Raw genomic sequence first — 23,520 nt, 5'->3', positions numbered from 1 at the left:
TCAATTATTGTAAATCAACTCCATTACTTTTATTATGGGTTCTAAAGAGGGTGACCATTCAGCAATTTATAGAATTCGGCTGAATAACTTCCCATGAACAACCAATAGCTATGTGAAGTGCTCATCTAGAACCAACTGATATGAGGTGGACTGATTGCTAGGGGACTTGCTGCTATAAATATCTTTTCAGTTCTATGACTATCTATGGCAGCAGCCAATTCATGGCTAAGAACAGCAAAAGTTATCTTAAAGTGGATGTGAACCCCATTCATGAAATCTGACCTGGGCACATATATCTGTAGTGTTTACTTATCTCATTCTCCAAAGTCCTGTGTCTTTCTGCTGCTCTGTTCCTCTGTTATCAGCATAACTTCTGACAAGTTCTCCAACACAGGAGAGAAAAGCAGTTGAAAATTTGTGTTGGGGAGGGAACTTGTCTATTCACAGCACAGCTCTGCAACTTTCTTTGTTACTCTGCCTATGTGGAGGGGTGATGTGTGCCTTTCCCTCAATCAGCTCACACAGTGTATTCCAAGACTCCCCTCCCACTGCTGAAACAGGAAGAAAAATTTCTAACACAATGTGCACGGTCTAAAGAATCTAGAAAGCTGAAGACAGCAGATATACATGTAAAACTTATGTACGGAGATTTGTTTAATCTCTGTATCATCAGCGGCTGTTCACTTCACTGGGTATATGTGATGGTTTACATCCACTTCAAGTATGTTAATTTGCACAGCTCTAAGCTATAGAATGATCTTAGGACTCTAAATAACCACTGTGTTTATGGTTAAGGTCGTAAATTGGTTTGAGAATGAAATCCACCATCTGTGTTAGGGGAGTGTTCACCAAACAAGTCTGAACCATTGAGAATAGTGGGATAACTGTGCTTCCATGTAGCAGAGATTGCAATCAGAAACCGCTAAACCACACAAAAGTGAAAATTACTACATAATACGGATTAGCAGTTAAAAATTTGCATTACACCCCGCTTCCTTCAGGAGTAAGTAGAGAGCAATTCAAATGAATGAATAAGAAAAATCCAGAAGGAGATTTTGTCACATGACCTGCCAAAGTCATGCAACCTGCCTCTCCTCCAATCTATCTGCAACATTAAGTACAGAAACTCTAAGAGATACTACAAACTCCACAATGTGGCCTACAATTCATGAATGAATAATGCAAACTCAGTAGGAGGTAAATACTGTGGTGTCCAGCAGAGTTAATAGCATCATAAGCTCTCCACTATAAAGTAGTCACTTTGGTTGCTTTACATGGGCCACCGTTTTTGGCATTACTGGTTCTAATTTTAGCTGCTGATGGCTCAATAGCTAAGGCAAGCGAAGGGACAATGGCCACGCTGCCTAGTTCTACATGGGTTAGCTATTCACATGAACATGGGCCAGTAGTTCAGCCAAATAATATTACTAACTATATTACCAATCTGTCAACTACACTCACCCCCTGGTCCTGGGCAGCGGGCACCTGCACAGTAGCTGGCACAACTTGAGGCTGAGCAGGTAAGGGGGCCTGCATTACAACCTGCTGAGCTGTTTTCTGTTGCATTGCAGCCTGCTGTGCCATCAGCTGCTGCTGCTGAAGGTAGTAGGCCTGGATCATCTGCTGTTGTTGCATTGCTTGCATCTGTGGGATAGAATAAAAGGGAGATCTGCATTAAACACAGTGGTTACATTATAAGCAACCACAAAAAATCCATTCACATCTGTTAGAGTTTCTTTCCAATTCTTGATTAAATACACTTATTCACATGCACATAACTGTGCCTTCAGACATTTAAATTGAATCAGTAGATCTATGCCCTGGTGCTTGATGTATATCTAGCAATGGTACTCATTATGAAACATTACTTCACATAAAAGGTACATTTTTTAGTTTTGGTAAAAAGCCAACAGGTTGACTTACCCACCGACCTGTGTCTCTCAGAGGCACCTAACCATGAGCCTGTGGTTCCGCTGATGCATGCATGCCTTTAAATGGGGTCATTCTCACTTTAAAAAAAAATGTGAGTCTTCTCACGCTGCTGCTACATAATACACTGACAAAGTCAGCCATTTCCCTAGTAAAATATTCTTGCTTGAGTCCCCCCATGTAATATACAGTAGTTGACATGCAGCTCAGGATTTCCAGTGTCCACCCATAGCTAAAACATTACTGTTTGTTGGAATAACCCTTTAATGTGTTCAGCAGCACATGTATTTTGCAAGTACACATATAACGTTCACCTGCTGAGCCTGCAGCATCTGTTGCTGATACAAAGCTGCTGCCTGTTGTTGTTGAAGAAGTTGCTGCTGCTTTAGATATATCTGCTGCTGTTGCGGAAGAGGTGCAGGCTGAACCGCCGGTGCTGCCGGGGTCTGCAAAGCTGCTGCAGTTTGGGCTGTGGTGGTCACTGTGGCATTAGGCTGTGGGGAAGGCTGAGCAGGCTTCACCTGTTGGGGCTGAGCCACTGGCTTTACAGCAGGCTGAACTGCGGGTGGGGCTGTGGGCTGAATGCCTCCAGCCGGAACTAAAACAAAAGGAGTATGACAAAATTCAGAAAACATTCAACTTCAAATTCACAAAGAACTGAACTATCGTGACAAACAAACCAGGGGAGGCAGCTGCAGGCTGAACAGTGGGCCTTTTCCTTGGTGTCAGAGCTGGCTGAATAGGAAGAATTCCTGGGTTTGGCTGAGTCTGACCAGCTTTGGGCCTCTGCCGAGGTGCAATGGAGGTTTCAGTTGTTGGAACCGGATCAGTGAGCCTGTAAATTAGAACAGCGCAAAATTGTTATTGGCAATCAAAATAACAAATTTTGTGCGCAAACAGTACAATTTCTTTTTAACTGCTCTAGGTTCACCCTATAGCAGTTACCTGTCCACCAGATCACGTACAGTGGATATAAAAACTCTACACACCCCTGTTAAAATGTCAGGTTTCTGTGATGTAAAAAAACGAGAAAGATAAATCATTTCAGAACTTATTACACCTGGAATGTAGCGGTGTTCAGAATTAAGCCATCACATTCAAACTCATGTTAAATAGGAGTCAGTACACACCTGTCATTTAAAGAGGAAGTAAACTCTCCCACGCTTCTTTTCATTTAGTCCATTTTAATAAGTAATTATCAAACTATAGTAATCTAGCCCAAATCGCAAACTACTGACTGCTTAAAGAAACTTGGCAGCGCCATCTTAAGTATTGTTTTCTGAGTCCACAGTGGAATGCATTTCCGCCCTTACATAGAGAACTTCCTGCACTGTCAACCAAGCCTCCTTTTCAATCCAATGTTTTTATGGCAACTCTGCTTCCCTGTTCATAGCTGATTTGTTTTATTTCAAAGAATTTACCTGTGACGATTATCTAGGGTTTGCTTATGTCAGTCTTATCAGATTCAGCTGATAAGACTGCAGTAATGCTGTCTGATGCCTTTTTTTCCACTCTATGTGATGTCACATAGGGAGTAGTAGGAAGCTCTGAGCGATTATGCAGTCTTGTGGGATTTCAGCTAGAGGTCGACCGATATGGGTTTTTCTCTGGCCGATGCCGATATTTAGAAATCATGGCGGCCAATGGCCGATATATGATGCCGATTTTTTTGGGCCGATATGTTAGGCCGATTTTTTTTTTTTTTTTTATCCCCCTTCACCTCATAAGGCTCGGTTCACACAGGGGCAACTTGTCCAGACGACTTCACCGCCTGACAAGTCGCCCCCGTTCTGTACTACGGAACCGTTCTAATAGGAGCGACTCGAGTCGCTCCGACTTAGAAAAAAGGTTCCTGTACTACTTTTGCGGTGACTTCGGGCGACTTGCATTGACTTCTATACAGAAGTCGTTTTGCAAGTCGCCGCTGAGGTCGCGGCAGGTCGCGGCGCTGCAAGTCGTGCCGCGTCCTGTGTGAACCGAGCCTTAAACCTAACAGACACCTTTCCCACTGGGGCGTTTTTTTAGGTGCTTTTGGGCTAAAAATAGCGCCTGTAAAGTGCCTGCAAAACGGCTCCCCTGCAGTCTGTGTGAAAGACAGAGTGCTTTCACACTGAGGCGATGCAAGCAGCACATTTGGAGTGGTGTATACCGCTTCTCCACCACTCCTGCCCATTGATATTAATGGGCACCACTGCCCAAGCGCATGCAATGTGATTTGGCAGCGGTGCTTCACGGGCGCATTTAACCTCTTCTTCGGCCGCTAGCTAGGATTATATGCGCCCCACTAGCAGCCGAATAGCACCGCTAAAATGATGGTAAAGCACTGCTAAAACTAGCAACATTTTACCATCAACGTCTGCCCGCTCCAGTGTGCAAGCAGCCTATAAATTAAAAACAAGTACTCAAAACTTTTGAACGAAAATAAATAAATAAAAAAAATGGACTAACTTTACTGTTTTAGTATTTTTTTAAATCATTTAGTGTATTCCCCCCCCCCCCCCCCAAAAAAAATGCATTTGAAAGACCTCTGCGCAAATGCCGTGTGACATAAAATGTTGCAACAACCGCTATTTTATTCCCTAGGATCTCTGCTAAAAAATATATATATACTTTTTGGGGTGGGGTCTAAGTGATTTTCTGGCAGAAAATACAGGACTTTTACTTGTAAGCAACAAGTGTCAGAAAAGATTTAGTCTTTAAATGGTTAAACTGAGAACTCTACACACTGAGATGACTTCATTCATTCAAGTGTAAACATTGTATCTTTCTGTTCTTTTCTTGGCAGGCTGCTCAGAGAGGAGGAATAACGTTTCTATGACGACTCAGGCAACTTGCACTGACTTCTATTACAGAAGTCATTTCCAAGTCCCGCTGTTCTAAATCGGCCTTTTTATCAGCTCAATCGGCCGATGCCGATTAATTAAAAAACGGCAAATATCGGCCGACCGATATATCGGTCGACCTCTAATTTCAGCATTGTGCCATAAGTCCTGATAATAGATAGACAAGCACACAGTGTGCCGTAAATCAGGGGAGATATGGGCATGCTCAGGGACGTCATTCTAAAGAACAAAAAGGATAACAATACTATGCAAGAAGATATCTACAAGCAGTGTTCATTAGGGCTTTTTATGCTGATTTACATGGGACAAAGTTGTGGGGGAGAGTTTACAACCACTTTAAAGTGCCTCCGATTAACCCCAAATAAAGTTCAGCTGTTCTAGTAGGTCTTTCCTGACATTTTGTTAGTTGCATCCTACAGCAAAAGCCATGGTCCACCAAAAAGCTACCAAAGCATCAGTGTATCTCATTGTTAAAAATGTGTCAGTCAGGAAAAGGGAACAAAAGAATTTCCAAGGCATTAGCTATACTATGAAACACAGTGAAGACAGTCCTCGTCAAATGGATAAAATATGGCACAACTGCCATTTTCGCTTTTTCTTACCAACCTTCAAATGCAGATATAGATTTTCATTAATAGCCTAGGAGTAAAACGCATATAGCGGTAGGGGAAAAAAGTCTTTCTTGTGCTGTATATAAAGCTTCCACCCAAAATTCACCACGTGCGTCAGAATATCCCCTTTGGGTTTACACTCACCAGACAATCAATAATATCATGCCTTGAGATATCATGAATTTTCCACTTTTCACCTGTTCAGTTCCTACCATCCACCAGATGTCAGTATAAGATTTTCAAGGGCTCCAGATTAACATGTGAAAAAATGGAATGTCCACATAGTGTAAACCCGTTTCACAATATCACAATACCCGTTTCATATTCTGACCTACCGGAGTGACTAGGGGCTATTGGATATTAATAAATTGTGAAATGGAATGTCCACATAGTGTAAACCCATTTCACAATTTATTAATATCCAATAGCCCCTAGTCACTCCGGTAGGTCAGAATATGAAACTGGTATTGTGACATTGTGAAACGGGTTTACACTATGTGGACATTCCATTTTTTCACATGTTAATCTGGAGCCCTTGAAAATATTATACTGACATCTGGTGGATGGTAGAAGCGGAACAGGTGAAAAGTGTAAAAATCATGGTGACTCAAGGCATGATATTATTGTCTGGTGAGTGTATCCCCAAAGGGGAGATTCTAATGCACGTGGTGAATTTTGGGTGGAAGCTTTATATACAGCACAACAAAGAATTTTTTTCCCTACCGCTATATGCATTTTACTCAGACTTTTTATGAAAATCTTTATCTGCATTTGAAGGTGGATAAGAAAAAGCGCTGCTGCAGTATTTTTTATATTTCTTTTTTTACATGTTTGTTTTAAATAAGTAGCTGCTTTTTGTAGTATTATAATGCTTATATATTGAGAACCAGTAGACGATTGGTCCAAAAGGCACGGAGGGGTGTTCACCGAGGGCACGTTTTGAACATCCGGTTTTTACAACTGTGACATTACCAAGAAGTGGATGTCCCTCCAAAATTGAGAAAACAAAAACTGTTCAGGGAGGCTACCAAGAGGCCTACAGCAACATTAAAAGAGCTGCAGGAATATCTGGCAAGTGCTGGCTGTGTGGTACATGTGACAACAATCTCCCGTATTCTTCATATGTCTGGGCAATGGGGTAGAGTGGCAAGACGGAAACCTTTTCTTAAGAAAAACATCCAAGCCTGGATACATTTTGCAAAAACACATCTGAAGTCTCATAGAAGCATGTGGGAAAATGTGTTATGGTCTGATGAAACCAAAATCGAACTCTTTAGCCATAATTCCAAAAGCTGTTTTTAAGCCAAACACAACACTGCACATCACCAAAAGAATGTCATACCCACAGTGAAGCATGGTGGTGGCAGCATCATGCTTTGGGGCTTTTTCTTAAGCTGGGACAGGGGCCTTAGTCACGGTAGAGGGAATTATAAACAGTTCCAAATACCAGTCAATACTGCCACAAAACCTTTAGACTTCTGCTAGAAAGCTGAACATGAAGTGGAACTTCATCTTTCAGCATGAAAACGACCCAAAGCATAGATTCAAAACAACAAAGGAATGGCTTCACCAGAACATTAAAGTTTTGGAATGGGCCAGCCAGAAGCCAGACCTGAATCTGATTGAAAATCTGTGGGGTGACCTGAAGAAGGCTGTGCACAGGAGATGCCCTCACAATCTGACAACTTTGGCGTGTTTTTACAAAGAAGAGTGGGCAAATATTGCCAAGTCAAGATGTGCCATGCTGATAGACTCATACCCAAAAAAGACTGAGTGTTGTCAAATAAAATTAAAAGGTGCTCCAAAGTGTTAGTTATGCAAACATTATATTCGTTTTTCACTTCCCTTCAGCTAAAAGATTTCAGTTTGTTGTTCAATTGTGTTGTGCAGTTTATAGGTCACATTAAAAGGTGGAAAAACTTCTGAAATTATTTATCTTTGCCACATTTGTATAAAGCACAGAAACCTGACATTTTAACAGGGGTGTGTAGACTTTTTATACCCTCTGTACATATACGTGATGACACTTTTGGGTAGGGGGCGCGGACACACACACCGGCTCCCCTTCGCTGTGATTACACACAGTGGGAGCGGATAGATGGGGAAACGGTACCAGATGTCCTCCAGCACCCCATTGATAGTGAGGCAGAGTGAAAGAACTGCAATCTGCCTATGTAAACCAGGCAGATCGCTGTTCTGACAGTATGGAAGGGATGGCATTTGTGTTCCTGCAAAGCAGGGAATAAATTCCATGTCTTGCCCTAGTAAAAATAAAACTTACACAGTATACTAAAACACTGGTGAGGCAAACAGTTAACCCTTTGACTGCCCCTGATTTTAACCCCTTTCCAGCCAGTGTCATTAGTATAGCGAGAGTGCATATTTTTATCAAAGATCACTGTATTAGTGTCACTGGTGCCCAAAAAGTGTCAAAAGTGTCAGTTTGTCCACCACAATATCGCAGTCCCCATATAAAATCACTGATTGCAGCCGTTACTAGTAAAAAAAAAAAAAAAATTGTCCCCGAGAATGTAGATGCTATAACTTGAGCAAACCAATCAATATACACTTATTGGGATCCTTTTTTTTTTACCAAAAATATATAGCAGAATACATATTGGCCTAAATTTATGAAGAAATGTTATTTTTTCAATTTTTTTATTGGGTATGTCTTATAGCAGAAAGTTAAAAAAAAATAAAAAAAATAAAAAAAAAAAGGACACAGGAGGTTATCAAATAACACAAAAAGAAAGCTCTATTTGTAGGAAAAAAAAAGGAACATAAGCTTAGTTTGGGTACAGTGTTGCATGAATGCACAATTGTCGCTTAAAGTAACGCAGTGCTGTAGCGCACAAAATGGCCTGGTCATGAACGGGGGGGGGGGTAAATCTTCCAGAGCTGAAGTGGATAAAATAAAAAAATACTGAAAATTATGACAAAAAAAAATAATAAACACACACAACAAACCAATATTTTCTACTGTAATAAAAACACATCTGATAAAATCTACCGTAATTTCTTTTTAAATTTAGGCCAAAATGTAGTCTGCTACATGTCCTTTGTAATAACTCAACTCCGTTTTTGGGGACGCTAGTATAGTTCTGATTGTGATTAAGATACTGATCTTTAGGCTAGTTTCACATTGCTGCGATGCGGGAACGCCGCGAATCCGCGGCATTTTCCCGCATCGCATACCTCCCGCCGGCAGTTCACACTGCCCTATGCGGACGGCTGGGGGTGTCAATGTTATGTTAATGACACCCCCAGATCCGTCGGCATATCGCAGTGCGATCTGCCGACTCGCACAGGAATCGGATCGCATGGTGTGAACCCCCATGCGATCCGATTCCGTTGCGGACCCAAAAAAGGGTCCCGTGCGAGTTTGCTGCGGGACCGCTGCGAGTTCAGCCATACTATCTGTATGGCTGAACTCGCAGCGCTACGGAGATCGGATGTGATTTGCTGTGCGAATCACATCCGGTTCTCCCCCCGCAGCGGTGTGAACCCAGCCTGAGAGACACTATGCTAGTAATAGTGGTAGTCAGAGATTTATAATGCAATTGTGATAGTGTAGTAGGCAATATGGCGCCAACAGACACTGGCTGGGAGGGACACCAACTGACACTGACACTCATACAGTGATCAGTGATAATAATGTACACAGGACACTGGCTGAGAAGGGGTTAACATCAAGGGGTTAACTGTGTGTCAACAAGTGTAATTTGTGCGGCTTTTACCCACAGATCTGGCTGCTTTTTTCGCTCTGAACTCAGAGTGGATTTCGGGGAGAAGAAGCAGCAAGATCGCTGTCCGAGTATATAATATTGTGTGCTTGTATACACAGAACTCTGTGCTGTGATTGGCCACAGCATATCAGGCATACAGCCATAATAATTGGCTGTAACCTGCTGACAAACTTGCGCTGTATCCAATCACAGCATTGGTCAACGGGGGGGCTGGGGGTTACACTTGTTCGAGTTACACTTACCTGGCCTTCGGCTGGATTTTCTTAAGAGCAGCTTCTCCTGCTTTCACTGGTTCAGGCAGTTTTGCAGGGATAACAGAGTCCTAGGCAATTGGGGCAAGAAGAAAATCAATGAATAAACTCATATCTGCTTTTATTTCAGGGGGTTTTATTACCTCCTGCATGTTGTTGCTGGATGTAGCTGCTTTAGGCCCACAATACAAGAAAGATCAAGCTTTTTCTTGGACATTTCATTCATTTCTAACACTTCAGTCGATATCCAATTCTTACTTCCATGTATATTCACACTCCAAACCACTGAGTGCCTGCCGTAGGCAATCCATTGACTTTCTATTCAAACTATGGACATGTGCATGTTGGTGCTCGCTCCTTTACACAGACCGCACCAACCATAATACAATCGACTAAGGATGAAATTACACTAAAACGTGCTACTAAAAGGCAGCATAGATCTCTATCTAGAACAACTGGTCTGAAAACGGCACCAATCAAGAGCCGGCAGAAAAAAGTAGCATATTTATGCTGTGGAGAGTCTTGTAACTCGTCAACTCTACCCATCTCAGTACAATTACACTTTGGGATTCACCCACAACTACCCAACAAGTATAATAAAAACAACTCATTATTATTATACAGGATTTATATAGCGCCGACAGTTTACGCAGCGTTTATGTTGTAAATGCAGTTCTTTAGCCCTATCCCACTCATTCAATGCATATTATCTAGTACCCAAAAAACTTGGACATGTTTTAACATACAGAAAAGTGATGATCCAGTCAGACTAATCAAATACAGAATTACTAAAGCAGTCTTTAAAAAACACATATGTACTTATTTAGTGATATGAAAGATCCTCAAACAGTGGGGATGTCAGCAGATTAGATGTAGATGTACTAAATACAACCCAAGCAGGGCACTTACAAGTACATTGGGTACAGGGCATTCCCTCTTTGCTTGCTTAAAGGCAAAATAGGATACTTGGAAGATATCCGGCCTCTTGTCTGGATCTGGCTCAAGCATGTACCCTGATAGAAAAAAAAAAAAAAAAAAAAAAAACACAAACAGAACAGTGATGAGACATTTCATGTCACATTTGACTTTGGGCTCATTTTTATTACCCTTAAAGTGGTTGTAAACCCTTACAACCAACGTTGACCTACAGGTAAGCCTAGATTAAGGCTTACCTGTAGGTCCAAGAAATATCTCCTAAACCTACACGGTTTAGGAGATATTTGCCGAAAGACAGGCACCAATGTCTACGGTGCATGCGCCGTAGACAGCGGCGCGCAGGCGCACTGAGCGCACCGCGGTCAACGGCGATATGCCGCGAGTGGCGGCTCCCGTGCGTATGCGCGGGAGTGACGTCATCGCAGCGGAGAGACCCACCGAGAAGATGGATGCGCCGTACTACAGGGGACAGCGGTGACTTCGCTGGCTCCTGTGTCAGTTAAGTGACACATAATGGACTACTATGCGATGCATAGTACTCCATTATGCTTTACCTTTGCAGGGAATGAAAGAGGAAGTAAACCCATCAGGGTTTACTTCCTCTTTAAAAACTTCTATTGTGTGTTTATTGCTCTCCAAGCCTCCTATCAAATGGTTTCCTATTACTTCCCTTCTGCCTTTTAGGGTTCATGCACACTGCATCTCAAATAAGCGCAAATAAGTTGCTCCTACAGGCTTTTGAGCTCTATTTTTTTTCTGCCTAAAAACTCCTCTCCATGTTAGTCAATGTGCCCATGCACACTATGGCTTGTTCAGGTGTTTAAAGGCATATGCTCTTACAGGCAGAAAAAAAAAAAGCCTGCCAAACACATGTTTTCGAGAGGAGCTTTAGAGCAGTAAAGACACCTAAGTGCTCGAAGAAAAAGAAGAAAGAAAGAAAGAAAAATTAATAATAAAGAGAAAGGAGAAAGGAAGAAGGAATAAAAAGAAAGAAGAAGGAAGAAAAAGAAAGAAAGGAGAAGAAGGAGAAGGAGAAGAAGGAGAAGGAGAAGGAGAAGGAGAAGAAGGAGAAGAAGGAGAAGAAGAAGGAGAAGAAGAAGAAGGAGAAGGAGAAGAAGGAGAAGAAGGAGAAAGAGAAGGAGAAGGAGAAGGAGGAGGAGAAGAAGAAGAAAGCAAGAAGAAGAAAAAAAAAGGAAGAAAAAAAAAGAAAAAAAGTATGCTCAAAAACCATCAAAGAAGCTCAATAAATATGCACAAAAAAGCACAAGTTTTTTCAAGCCTTTAGGCAGAAAAAAAAATGCCTGTAAAAGCATTTTTTTTTAAGCTCAACTGCGATCCAGCAGTGTGCACTGAAGCCGGAACTCTCTCTTCTCATTGGCTGGGACAGCAGCCAGTGACCCAATGAAATGGGGGGGGGGGGGGGGGAGCCACGGCTCTGTGTGAATGGACAAGCATAGCGGCAACTTGGTAGCTCCCACAGCAAACTGTAAGGGGCCAGGAGCGCCAGAGGGGGACAGGAGAAGAGGAGATCGGGGCTTCTCTATGCAAACCCACTTTACAAAGCAGGTAAGCATGACTTTTTTTTCCTTTTAAATGCCTTTAATGCAAACATGCTGATCACAGTGAATGCATAAAGAAAGTAACGTAGCAGCTGGCCATTTCCATGTGGGAACCAAAGGAAATTGTAATGAACCTGGGAGTATATACAGAAGAGGCTTCAAATACACTGGTCACCTCTCACTCCTTCTGTAAGATCTTTTGAATGAGCTGGCAAACTATTATTCTACAGTTCCAATCGTTTCTGTTTTAAACCACATAGCTGGTTAACTCTACCATTACCTGCACCCCACTATTTATAATCTGCTTTAGTAAAAAGTAAAACCACAAGTACAGTACTAGCTGCTGGCATAATAAACACTTACGGATGAGGCAGTGCATGTCATGGGAATACCGGGAGTTGTCTGGAATTGTGAAATTCCCATCACAGATGGACACCTGACTCTCCCCAAATGGAAGGGTAAAGAAACACAGCTTGTAAAGTAAGCATCCCAGGGCCTGGCAGAGAAAGGAGATATACAAAAAATAAATAAAAATAAATTGTATTTCTGATGATATTGAGACATCATTCAATAAACCATTACTACTATTAAGAGCAGTAATCAATCAGTAATCATTCTGCTGTAGTCAAACCAGAGCAAGATGCAGAGTGTCTGTCTGGCCGTACCTCCCATACAGCCAAGAAGCATGAATTAATTACCAGCGCTCAACAGCGCCATGGTAGTTCATTGAGAACAACAAGCCAACAGCTACAAGGGCTGATGGACCTTGTAGTTTTCCCATACACAGACCACTGTAAATGGATGACGTGGCCGGATAGGCAGAGGCCACATGTATGTGTTTGCTGCAGATCAGAACAGCGAGTAGGCGGGAGGAGATGATCTCCCGCTAGCTGTCAGACCGTGCATCTTTAACATCTTACACCCTGAATATGTGTGTAACATGTTACAAAAGGGTGAACTTATCCTTTAAGCCGGCCATAGACTGTTCCAATCTTGGCTGGTTCAGCAGGCACTGGCCGAGATGTGAACCATGTCTGAGCAGGCCGATTGGAGCTAGGTCGACTCAACAATCAACTGGGGTACACCCAGCATGTCGAATTTTTAGGATGAGATTACTGCCGGAGGCTATAGCCGCTATTAATAATCAGTGTTCTTCTGGCAGGGACAACTCCCCATGCCCCATTACCTGCCGGGAGAACACAATGGCTCAGAGGAAATCAAGCGATTATTTCATTTTCGGGGGGTTGCAGGAAAGACAATCTATGGCCTGCCTTACACATATCCACCAAAAATTTTTAGGCATGTGAATAAGACCTTAAAGTGGTGTTGCCACCAAAAAAAATAAAACTACTTAAAATTCTTAAAAAAAAAAAAAAAAAAAATAATTGGCAAAAAAAAATATTTTTACTCACCTCTAAATACCGGTTGCTAGGGGGTCCCTCGTAGTCTGCCTTCTTCATTGCCCGGGCTGGTGACATCACTTCCCCTCGCGCCGCACATTCACCTGGGACCTGTCATGTGTCCCAAGTGACTGTACGGCGTATCACGGCGCCCTGCGCCGCTCGCGCAGTGGGTGCCCGGCTGTGAAGCCACAGCCGGGTGCCCACAGTATGCATGACGGCGCCGCGAGCGGAGCGGGGAGCGAGGGGGGGCTTCGTTCCCCCGCATCGCTGGACCCTGGGGCAGGTAAGTGTCCGATTATTAAAAGCCAGCAGCTGCAGTATTTGTAGCTGCTGACTTAATTTTTTTTTTTTAGGGGGTACCCCACTTTAAACATTTAGATCAGTGTTTACAAACCCAGATATCCGCCTTGGCAGTGATGACTTTGCCACTGTAAAGATTCACCATCTCAGGGGCACGGTAGGAAAGTGTGGTATACCTGAAACACAGGAGATTGTTAGCACAATTTAGTCTGCACGTATTTATTTTGGTATTAGAATACTGTCAGAATTCTCCCCCCCCCCCCCCCCCAATTCTTTACCCTTCAAAAAACACATTGCTGAAGATTATTACCAACTAAAATACAAAAACGAGTATACAATGTTCATTATGGATTTAGCAAAAATATAACATTTCTTACTTAATATTGTCTTCCTCCTGGTGTGGCCGTTGCCATCATGATTGTGGGCATGTGAAGCCCAATCGATATCTCTTCCTGTATTAGCTTTGGAGAGGTGCATGTTGGGTAACCAGCATGAACCTCTCGATCTCATGCATGCGCGATTCACCAGCGCCCGTAGCGCCGTTTCTATAGTTGCCATAACAAGTGGCAGCAATGGAGGAAGTCCGCCCGTTGTTATGGCAACATAGATAAACACATCTCGGCGCAGTGATCCGCCTTGCATCAAGGCATTTCCTGTCAGGAAATAATGTGATTTTTGATCACAGTACTGCCCACAGACTCCTGGGAAATGAGGACATATTTCGCAGGAGCACAGGCAAGGGAGGAAGTGACAAGGAGCTCCGCGGACCAGGAAGTGGCAGATTAGGAGGACTACATAGCAACAGGGCAATTCTGGTAAGCACTAAAAAAAAAAAAAAAAAATGTTTTGAGTCAGATTCTGAAAAAAAATAAAAAAAATCAGGGTGGAACTCTGCTTAACTACCTCTGAGTAAAGCTACAAGTACACGTACAAGTGTTCAACAATTTTTAACAGCTTATTGGTCTATGTTGATGGGCTTGTTTGTTTCATAACAGCTTATCTCTCTATACAGTTCTATTGGAAAGAAAAAGCAGGTCAACTGCACATGAACCACATCTGCAATAAGATCTGAATGATCTCAGAAGTATCTAGGATTGATGTCAAAAGTTGGCTGCATTTACCCACTAAAAACCTTGCTGCCACTGGCCCTGTACCAGTTTTTGCCAAATTGTCCCTGTGGGGTGTAGACCACCAATGCCATTGGATCTACGCTCCGGACCAAGTAATGGCCATTTTGAGATGACGTGTACAAAAACGGATTCTTTCAGAGCGTTATGGGCAAACAAGAAAATATACATGAAAGAGGACAGAGGTACCGCTGAAAGATATATCTGGGGGGGGATATAAATGTATCCTGCCAAGATTGCAAGTCACACTCAATACATGGAAAAATCAAATTTGGGATTCACTAGATTACGATAAAAAAGAAAAACACATTTCCAAAGGTAAAACTGCTGCTTTGTAAAAGATTCTGAAGATTTTATTACCTTTAGCTGCATGTTAAAATAACTAAAGACATTCTAGTTTTAAACATCACTCATATCATATGATACAGCTGCTGTCACGCCATCATGAACCACAGTAGGCCATCAGATGGACAGATATACCATGTGGCTTCCTCCAGCACAACGCGGTTTAAAAATCACTAACTGAAAATCAACAAAATACAAAATTCCATAAGAATAGTAACTGCCAAATAAAATGGTTCACTGGATAAGAGTTAGATTAGGAGTTCACTGTTCCACAAGAGTGAACAATGCTGCCCTACCCCACACGTTAGCAAAACACCAAGCAGGATATCGTTCTCAGGAAAAAGGTTTCACATGGAAATTGCGTTTAGTAAAAACCAACATTAAGGAATTGTGTTTGGGGACTGTAAAATAAATAGTTTTCGAAGCTTTAAAATAAGCTTTCCAAAACACACCTCTGTAATGTGTTTTGCAGAAGTGAAAGCAGATAGGAATTATTAAAGTATCTGCTCAATGCTACATTTATCCCTGATTTTACACCTGTGCCTTGCGTGTGCATATATATATACACACATACATATATATATACACATACATACATATATATATATATATATATATATATATATATATATATATATATATATATATATATATATATATACACACACACACACACACACACATATTATATATATATATATATATATATATATATGCACACGCAAGGCACAGGTGTAAAATCAGGGATAAATGTAGCATTGAGCAGATACTTTAATAAGTATATACACACACACACATATTTATTTATATATATATATATATATATATATATATACACAAACTTTAATGGCATCCCAATCTTAGTCCGTTGAGTTCAATATTGATTTGGCCCACCCTTTGCAGCTACAACAGATTCAACTCTAATGGGAAGGCTGTCCACAAGGTTTATAAAGCCATGGATGAGCGAGTCAAGTAGAAACTGCAAGCCAGGCCTTCCCGTCCATCAGTGTCTGACCTCACAAATGCGCTTCTGGAAGAATGGCCAAACATTCCCACAGACACACTCCTAAACCTTGTGGACAGTCCTCCTGGAAGAATTAAAGCCATTATAGCTGCAAAGGGTAGGCCAACTCAATATTGAACCCTATAGACCAGGGGGGCCCGTCTTGCTCTGAGATGGCCGGTCGGCAAGCCCAGATCGCGGGTCCCCGACACGTCATCTCTGAGCATCAGCGTGAACAACAGAATTGCCGCTAAAGGAAGCAGAGCCGATGCTTCCTGTATATCGCCCTGGCTCCTACACAGGTGGAGTGATACCAAATGTACTCCGCCTGTGACAGGAAGCATCGGCTCTGCTCTCTACTGCAGCCGCATGCTTCCTGTGATATCAGACAGCAGCCAGCAGTGCCAGTCACCAGCAGTGCCAGTACCAGACACCAGCAGCCAGCAGTGCCAGTACCAGACACCAGCAGTGCCAGTACCAGTCCCCAGCAGTGCCAGTACCAGTCCCCAGCAGTGCCAGTACCAGTCCCCAGCAGTGCCAGTACCAGTCACCAGCACCCGCCAGAAGTACCAATACCCACTAGCAGTACTAGCCAGCAGTAACAGTAACCACCAACAGTATCAGTACCCACCAGTAGTACAAGCCAGCAGTGCCAGTACCCGTACCCGCCAGCAGTACCAGTACCCACCATAACTATCAGCCAGCAGTACCAGTACCCATACCCGCCAGCAGTACAAGTACCCGCCAGCAGCACCAGTACCCACCAGCAGTACCAGTGCCCGCCAGCAGTACCAGACAACGGTATCTGCCAGCAGTAACAGCAAGCAGTACCCAACAGCAGTAACAGCCAGCGGTATCCGCCAGCAGCACCAGCAGGCAGTACCCAACAGCAGTACCAGCCCTGGAGGACAGCCAGCAGCAGCCACCAGCTGCAGGAATTCTGAGGAAGAAGTGAAGATCAAGGTCAGTTGAAATGCAGGTAAACTGCTGTGCATCAGTGTGAAAGCAGCCTTAGGCCCCTCCATTCCCCTCTATAGAGTGGCAGAAGTAAACAGACTCATGTCTGCCTACACCCGCCTATCTGCAGTCTGATCTGCTTAAAAAACAGAAGGGGATCTGTCCCCTTCTATCTGAGCAGATCGGAGGGCCCTTAGGGTAGAGCGGGCTGCATCTGTGTCTGCTCTACATATGCAGAGTGGACACAGACCTGCCATCTGCCCGCTACGCTCATTGTGGCCCGCGACCAGTTACCAAGACGCCAACGTGACCCTCGCTCCTCAAAAGGTTGGGTACCCCTGCTATAGACTAAAGCCTTGTACACGGTACGACTGTTGGACAACCGAGTGTCCGATTTTTGTCCAAAGGGTGTGTGCCAGGATCTTGTCTTGTATACCAACGTTACACAAATTGTCGTGCCATAAACAAGAACAAAGTGACGTACTACAAGTAATTTCAGCTTTTGAGTGTCACCCTTAGGGCCCCTTCTGCCAATTTCTTGTTTAGTGAGCACTGATTCTGAGCATGTGTGTTTGTACTTTTGAATTGTGTGCTACGGATTTGAGCGCAGACCATCCGAAAATCTGACGTGGAGCTGTCATTTGACAAAAATTTACTAGCCTGTCATTCAACATTTATTGGCCAAAAATTGGAAAACAATTGTTGAAAGGAGCATACTAACGATAAGAACTTTGCACAACAGCCTGTCAAACGACAATCCCCTTCCGATTTTCATACCGTGTGTACGAGGCTTAAGACTGGCATGCCATTGAAGTTCATGTGCATGTAAAGAAAGGTGTCACAATACTTTTGGTAATATAGTGTAGCATCTGTTTTGTCTGAAAAAGTGTGGCTTCTGCTTTGCTGCTCTGCAGCCAAATAGTCTAGTAGAGTCGCTCTCAACCAGTGTATTGTGGGACCCTAAAGGCCCCCTCACAATAGTCTGTTGAAAGATGCATTTTTGATGCATTTTCTGGTTGCTAAACAGATATATGCGACTCAAAATGCGCATCATATGTTGCTTTCTCTGCCTGCCAATTCATACCAGATGAAAAGGGCAAAGGATTTTGCAAGCATCAATACCAGCATATGCATTAAATGTCACCGGAGTCTCATGACATTTCTGATTTCAGCAGAACTATAGCACAGCTACAGCAGCCGCTGGATGCCAAAAAGGTGAACTGCAAAGTTCTCACATGATGGAAATGTTACGGGACACCTAATTAGTGCCAACTGCCAGGGGCCATTTTCTGTAGTGAGGGTCCCAGTTGCAAGACTTATGTTATTACATAAATCTATTTAAATAAAGTCCGTCATCGAAAAACATACTTTTTGATTTCATCATCCACAGCGGTGACACCTTCAGTCTGGGGGTTTTGACATTTATTTGTTGCACTTCCAAAGTCGCACAGGACGTAGTGACCACGATCATGAAGTAGAATATTTTCAACCTGCAAACACAAAGAGAAAACATAAAAATTTACTCTCCAATGAATGAACGTAAACCTTCAATGCCACAGCTCTAAAAGCATTGAGTATTTGCAAAGTACTGTACAGCAACCTCTGAGAAATCATGCGTCACTTAACACAAATAGAATCGGATTGGTCACTACAGAATACTTTTCACTCAAAATGTCCCCTTAAAATAACTCAACATACAGCCATTAATGTATAAACCACTGGCAACAAAAATTACTACACGCCTAAGTGCAAAAGTCCAAATTGGGCCCAAAGTGTCAATATTTTGTGCGGCCACCATTATTTTCCCAGCACGGTCTTAAACCTCTTGGGCATGAAGTTCACCAGAGCTTCACAGATTGCCACTGGAGTCCTCTTCCACTGACGACATCACAGAGCTGGTGGATATTAGACCTCACACTCCTCTACCTTCCTTTGAGGATGCCCCACAGATGCTCAATAGGGTTTAGGTCTAGACACATGCTTGGTCAGTCCACCTCCTTTACCTTCAGCTTGTTTAGCAAGGGAGTGGTCATCTTGAAGGCATGTTTGGGGTCGTTATTTTGGAATACTGCCCTGCTGCCCAGTCATGCTCTGCTTCAGTAGGTCACAGTACATGTTAGCCCTTGTACACACGGTCGGAGAATCCGTCGGAATGTGTCCTATCGGACCGTGTCGTCGGATAATCCGACTGTGTGTGGTATGCATTGGACTGATTACGTCGGAATATCAGTCGGACCCAATTTTCCAACATGTTGGAAATATTTCCCGACCAACTGGGCTGATCGGACATACTCCGATCATGTGTAGAGAATTTTGATCGGACCAAGTGCCACGCATGCTCAGATCAAATTCCTACATCAAAGCTATTGGCTACTAGCCTGAATGTAATCCCATCGTAACGAAATTACGTCATCACGTTCTAAAAGATCAGATTTTTTCGCCAACTTTGTCCGACCGTGTGTATGCAACAGTTTCGGACAAGATCCGACGGACAAAATCCGACGGATTTGGTTGTGGAAATCTCCGACCGTGTGTACAGGGGCTTAGCATTCATGGTTCCCTCAAACTGTAGCTCCTCAGTGCCCGCAGCACTCATGCAGCACCAGACCATGACACTCCCACGACCATGCTTAACTGTAAGCAAAACACACTTGTCTTTGTACTCCTTACCTGGTTGCCACCACACGTGCTTGACACACACTAAACCAAATAAGTTCACCTTGCTCTCAGACTACAGGACATGGTTCCAGTAATGCATGTACTTAGTTTGCTTGTCTTCAGCAAACGGTTTGCAGGTTTTCTTGTGCATCATCTTTAGAAGAGGCTTTCTTCTACTCACTTTCATTGCCAGTGGTTTAGACATTAATGGCTGTGTTGAAATATTTTGAGGGGACAGCAAATTTGCACTGTTATACAAGCTGTACACTCACTACTTTACATTGTAGCAAAGTGTAATTTCTTCAATGTTCTCACATGAAAAGATAATAAAATATTAAAAAATATATTGGTTGACAACTGGTTCATTCAATAAATGAGAGTCTACCATGCCTTATATTCATAAGACAAGGAAATGGTGATTGGAAGAAAGTAATTAGGCCACACCTAAATTTTACACTCAAATTTACAATGCAAAGTTAAAGTATACCAAAGCAATCAGTTCATAGTGCATCCTGTACGGTAGACCCTCATATTACACAGCACTTGCTAAATTCTGTTGATTTAACATATCAAAATCTGGTTGCATGTGCCCTGCTTTAGAGTAAGCTAAAGACAATCATTGGAAAATAAAAGAAAGCCAGGCCTTTGATATCTGGAGCAGAGGAAATGGAGATATGGCACACAGAAACAAAATGAAGTGATAGAGCATCCTGGACCAACCGGAACTTCAAGTCTGGTCCAAGAAAACATCAGCAGGCTGGGTGTAAAGATCCATAGCCAATTATCGAGCCTAAAAAGCACTTCTAACACTCTTGGTGTTCTCACATCGATTGTTTGGATGCTTGCCATTTTTGAGGAACAAAAACATTGCAGAATATGAAAAAAATGCAAAGACTGGCAATACAGAAGGAGAGGAATAATGTATTAAAAAATCTGGGTTATGTAGCGCATATAGTCAATGCTATGAATTTAAAAAAAAATAAAAAAAGTTATGCAACTTTTATCAATATTCAGGTAAGAGACAAACGTGTTTGGTATGCTAGCTATGCTACTCACTCAAACAATGTTCTAAGAATGTTCGTAATAGTGCAGATATCCTCCAAGAACGATGCACAGTAAGAAATCTGTCTATCATTGTTTCAGTTACCGTACCCGCTCAAACCACTTTGACCCAACAGTACATTGCTAAGGCTTGGCAGAAATAGGAAGACATCTCACTAGGAATTGGGAGAAGATGAAATAAGCACAGGAACATAAAAAAATATAATGGAACATATACATCGATCAGCCATAGCTTTATGACCACCCACCGAATATTGAATAGGTCTCCCTTTTGCCACCAAAACAGCCCTGACCCATCAAGCCATGGACGTCACTACATATTTTAAAGGTATACTTTGGTATGGAACCAAGCCATCAGCAGCAGATCCTTTAGATTCTGTAAGTTGCAAGGTGGGACCTCCATGGATCCGCCTTGTTTTTCAGCACATACTACAGATGTTTGACTGATCTAGAGAAATTAAAGGACAAGTCATCACCTCAAACTCGTGTTCCTCAAACCACTTTTGCATTATCCTGCTAAAGGAAGCCACTGCCATCAGGGCATACATAGATTTCCATAAAAGTGTATTTGGTCACAGAGTAACAGCCACATGAATGGCAGGTCCAAGATTTCCCAGCAGAACACTGCCCAAAGCATCACACTGCCTCTGCCAGTGTGCCTCCTTCCCATACTGCTTCCTGATGCCATCTCTTCCCAAGAAGCACCCAGCCATCCACATGATGGAGAAAAAAAAAAAAAGGATTCATAAGACCAGGCCACCTTCTCTCATTGCTCCGTGGTCCAGGTTTGATGCTCACATGTCCATTGTAGGCACTTTTGGCTGTGGACACGGCTCAGCAGCTACGCAGCCCCATACATACATAAAAACTGTGATGTCCTTTTTTTCTGTTTTCAACACATCAGCTTCATGAACAACATGTTTACTTGCTGCATAATATATTCCACGACTTTCAGATGCCATTGTAACAAACGAATCAATTTTATTCACTTAACCTGTCAGTGGTCATGAAGTTTTGGCTGATCAGTGTACAGTATGTTTGATAATAAGCACTTACATCAGTCAAAATCACTCATCGCCTGCTAGGACCTGAACAGCATAATACCCGCCTAAGTATATTGGTAGAATGTTGAATTTGCGACCTGGTGGGCTCAATTATGACCTCAACAAGACTTTGGAGCCTTATGTCATAATTCATGTACTTTGACTCTTTTGTGTAGATCACTGAATTTCCTAATAGTACAGTGCTGGCTCAAAATTGCTCAATCAGCAGAAAAATACCTACCAGGTCTCCAACCTATATATGAAACGCTTGCATCATGACAATGGCTAAAACTTTTTGATCAATCACCATCTGTACATGATCCAAGGGTGTCCACACCCATGCAATGCGATTCAGCTAATCACACTGCGTTTTGCCAAATGGTACTGGGGTGTTAACATTGACATCCACAGGGGTTCGCATAAACTGAGTGCAATTGTGATGCAGTGTGGGAAACAGGAATTGCTCTCTCCTTCAAGTTGATTTAATAAAAATATATTTTTACTATACACTAAACTTTGGTTCCAAAACTGTCTCAGTTTTTCATGTGGTCCCTTGGAGAAAAAAAAATTGCTCACCCCTTGTGGGATCAATAAGGATGATCCTTACAAAAAGGTTCTAACCTTTCCCTAACCCACAGGTTGCAAGGAAAATCTTCCCCAATGGGGGACAAAAGGCTCCCTTATAAAGATGAAAAAGGGCAATGAAAATAGATGGCACCTAAGAGACCAATATTTGCTTTTGAAAAGTTCACTACGGGATTTCAAGAAAAAAATTACAAAACAGGACTGTCCCACAACAGTAAAAAACTTGAACCATTATGCCAACTGCTCACAAAAGATGAAGCTGCTCCTAAAACCTCTGCAATCCACTCCAGCTTTCAGGTACTCACATCTCTGGAGTCTGTTCCTCCTACACACATCAGCCAAGTTCTTGTTATTGTTTAGCATAAGCACCAATACTCCATCCAGAGTCCTCCTCTAACATGTTTGGCCCCCTACTGGGGCTTAATTAGAAAGCCTATGATTAAGCCCCAGCAAGGGGCTAAACATGTTAGAAGGCGGATCCTGGGTGGAGTGTCTGTCCTGAACAATAAAGCTAATTTTACCCTTCAGAAGTGGCGTTCAATGCTTGGCATCTATTCCTAGAGTGTAATTTTTATTTTTTTTGTTTTAACCATAGATAACATGTCAAGAAACACAAGCATTTCGGCCTCACATTACTCATCACACTTATCACAATCCAGCAGGTCCAGGACTAGATGAAATCTAGTGTCACGTCACCTGAGACCAGGTGACAGATGCACTCCGTAGGAGTCAGAAGTGCACCCCTAGCTAGTGGACCTTAGGACTGACTGCTGCGGATTGTAAACAAGGAGATGCAGGACACAGGTCTACAGGATCACTAACAGATCCCAATGGGAGCTGAAGCATAGATTCCCCAGGGTGCGGAGTCTAAGAGCCAGCGGGTGTTCGCCAGAGCCTCCAGTGGTGAGGATGGACTTCACTGCAGTCTGGCTCCAGGTCGTGGCCCTTAGGGTCTAACAGCTCACGCTCACAGTAGACTACAGGAAAAAGAAAGCAGCAGGCTGGAACAACAAGGATAGTAAGGGGATACGGCAGAGGTCAGGGCAACTAGCAGACAGGAACAACAGAGTACACGCCAAAGGTTCAGGGTCACAGGCAGACAGGGATGGTCAGGGACATGCAAAAGGTCAAGGTCACAGGCAGACAGGAATCGTCAAAAACA

At 42.8% G+C, this 23,520-nt stretch overlaps 1 protein-coding gene across 5 annotated transcripts in view; it reads right to left on the bottom strand.

Annotated features, from left to right (window-relative positions):
- The window catches only part of AAK1 (AP2 associated kinase 1), a 196,088-nt gene that overhangs the window by 68,683 nt on the left and 103,885 nt on the right, over positions 1-23,520 (bottom strand). For all 5 annotated transcript variants that reach the window (XM_077469460.1, XM_077469462.1, XM_077469463.1 and 2 more), the window contains exons 5-12: positions 18,379-18,500; positions 13,673-13,754; positions 12,239-12,371; positions 10,290-10,393; positions 9,372-9,451; positions 2,610-2,764; positions 2,244-2,527; positions 1,462-1,644 (exon numbers count right to left, since the gene is read on the bottom strand). In XM_077469460.1, the coding sequence (XP_077325586.1) occupies positions 1,462-1,644; positions 2,244-2,527; positions 2,610-2,764; positions 9,372-9,451; positions 10,290-10,393; positions 12,239-12,371; positions 13,673-13,754; positions 18,379-18,500 (1,143 nt within the window). The remainder of the gene's footprint in view (positions 1-1,461; positions 1,645-2,243; positions 2,528-2,609; positions 2,765-9,371; positions 9,452-10,289; positions 10,394-12,238; positions 12,372-13,672; positions 13,755-18,378; positions 18,501-23,520) is intronic.

Source organism: Lithobates pipiens, unplaced genomic scaffold, assembly GCF_037356315.1.
Source record: "Lithobates pipiens isolate NorthernLeopardFrog02 unplaced genomic scaffold, aLitPip1_a1.2 Scaffold_8, whole genome shotgun sequence".
In the NCBI taxonomy this organism is placed as follows: domain Eukaryota; kingdom Metazoa; phylum Chordata; class Amphibia; order Anura; family Ranidae; genus Lithobates; species Lithobates pipiens.
This window is presented reverse-complemented; position numbering and strand designations above follow the sequence as displayed.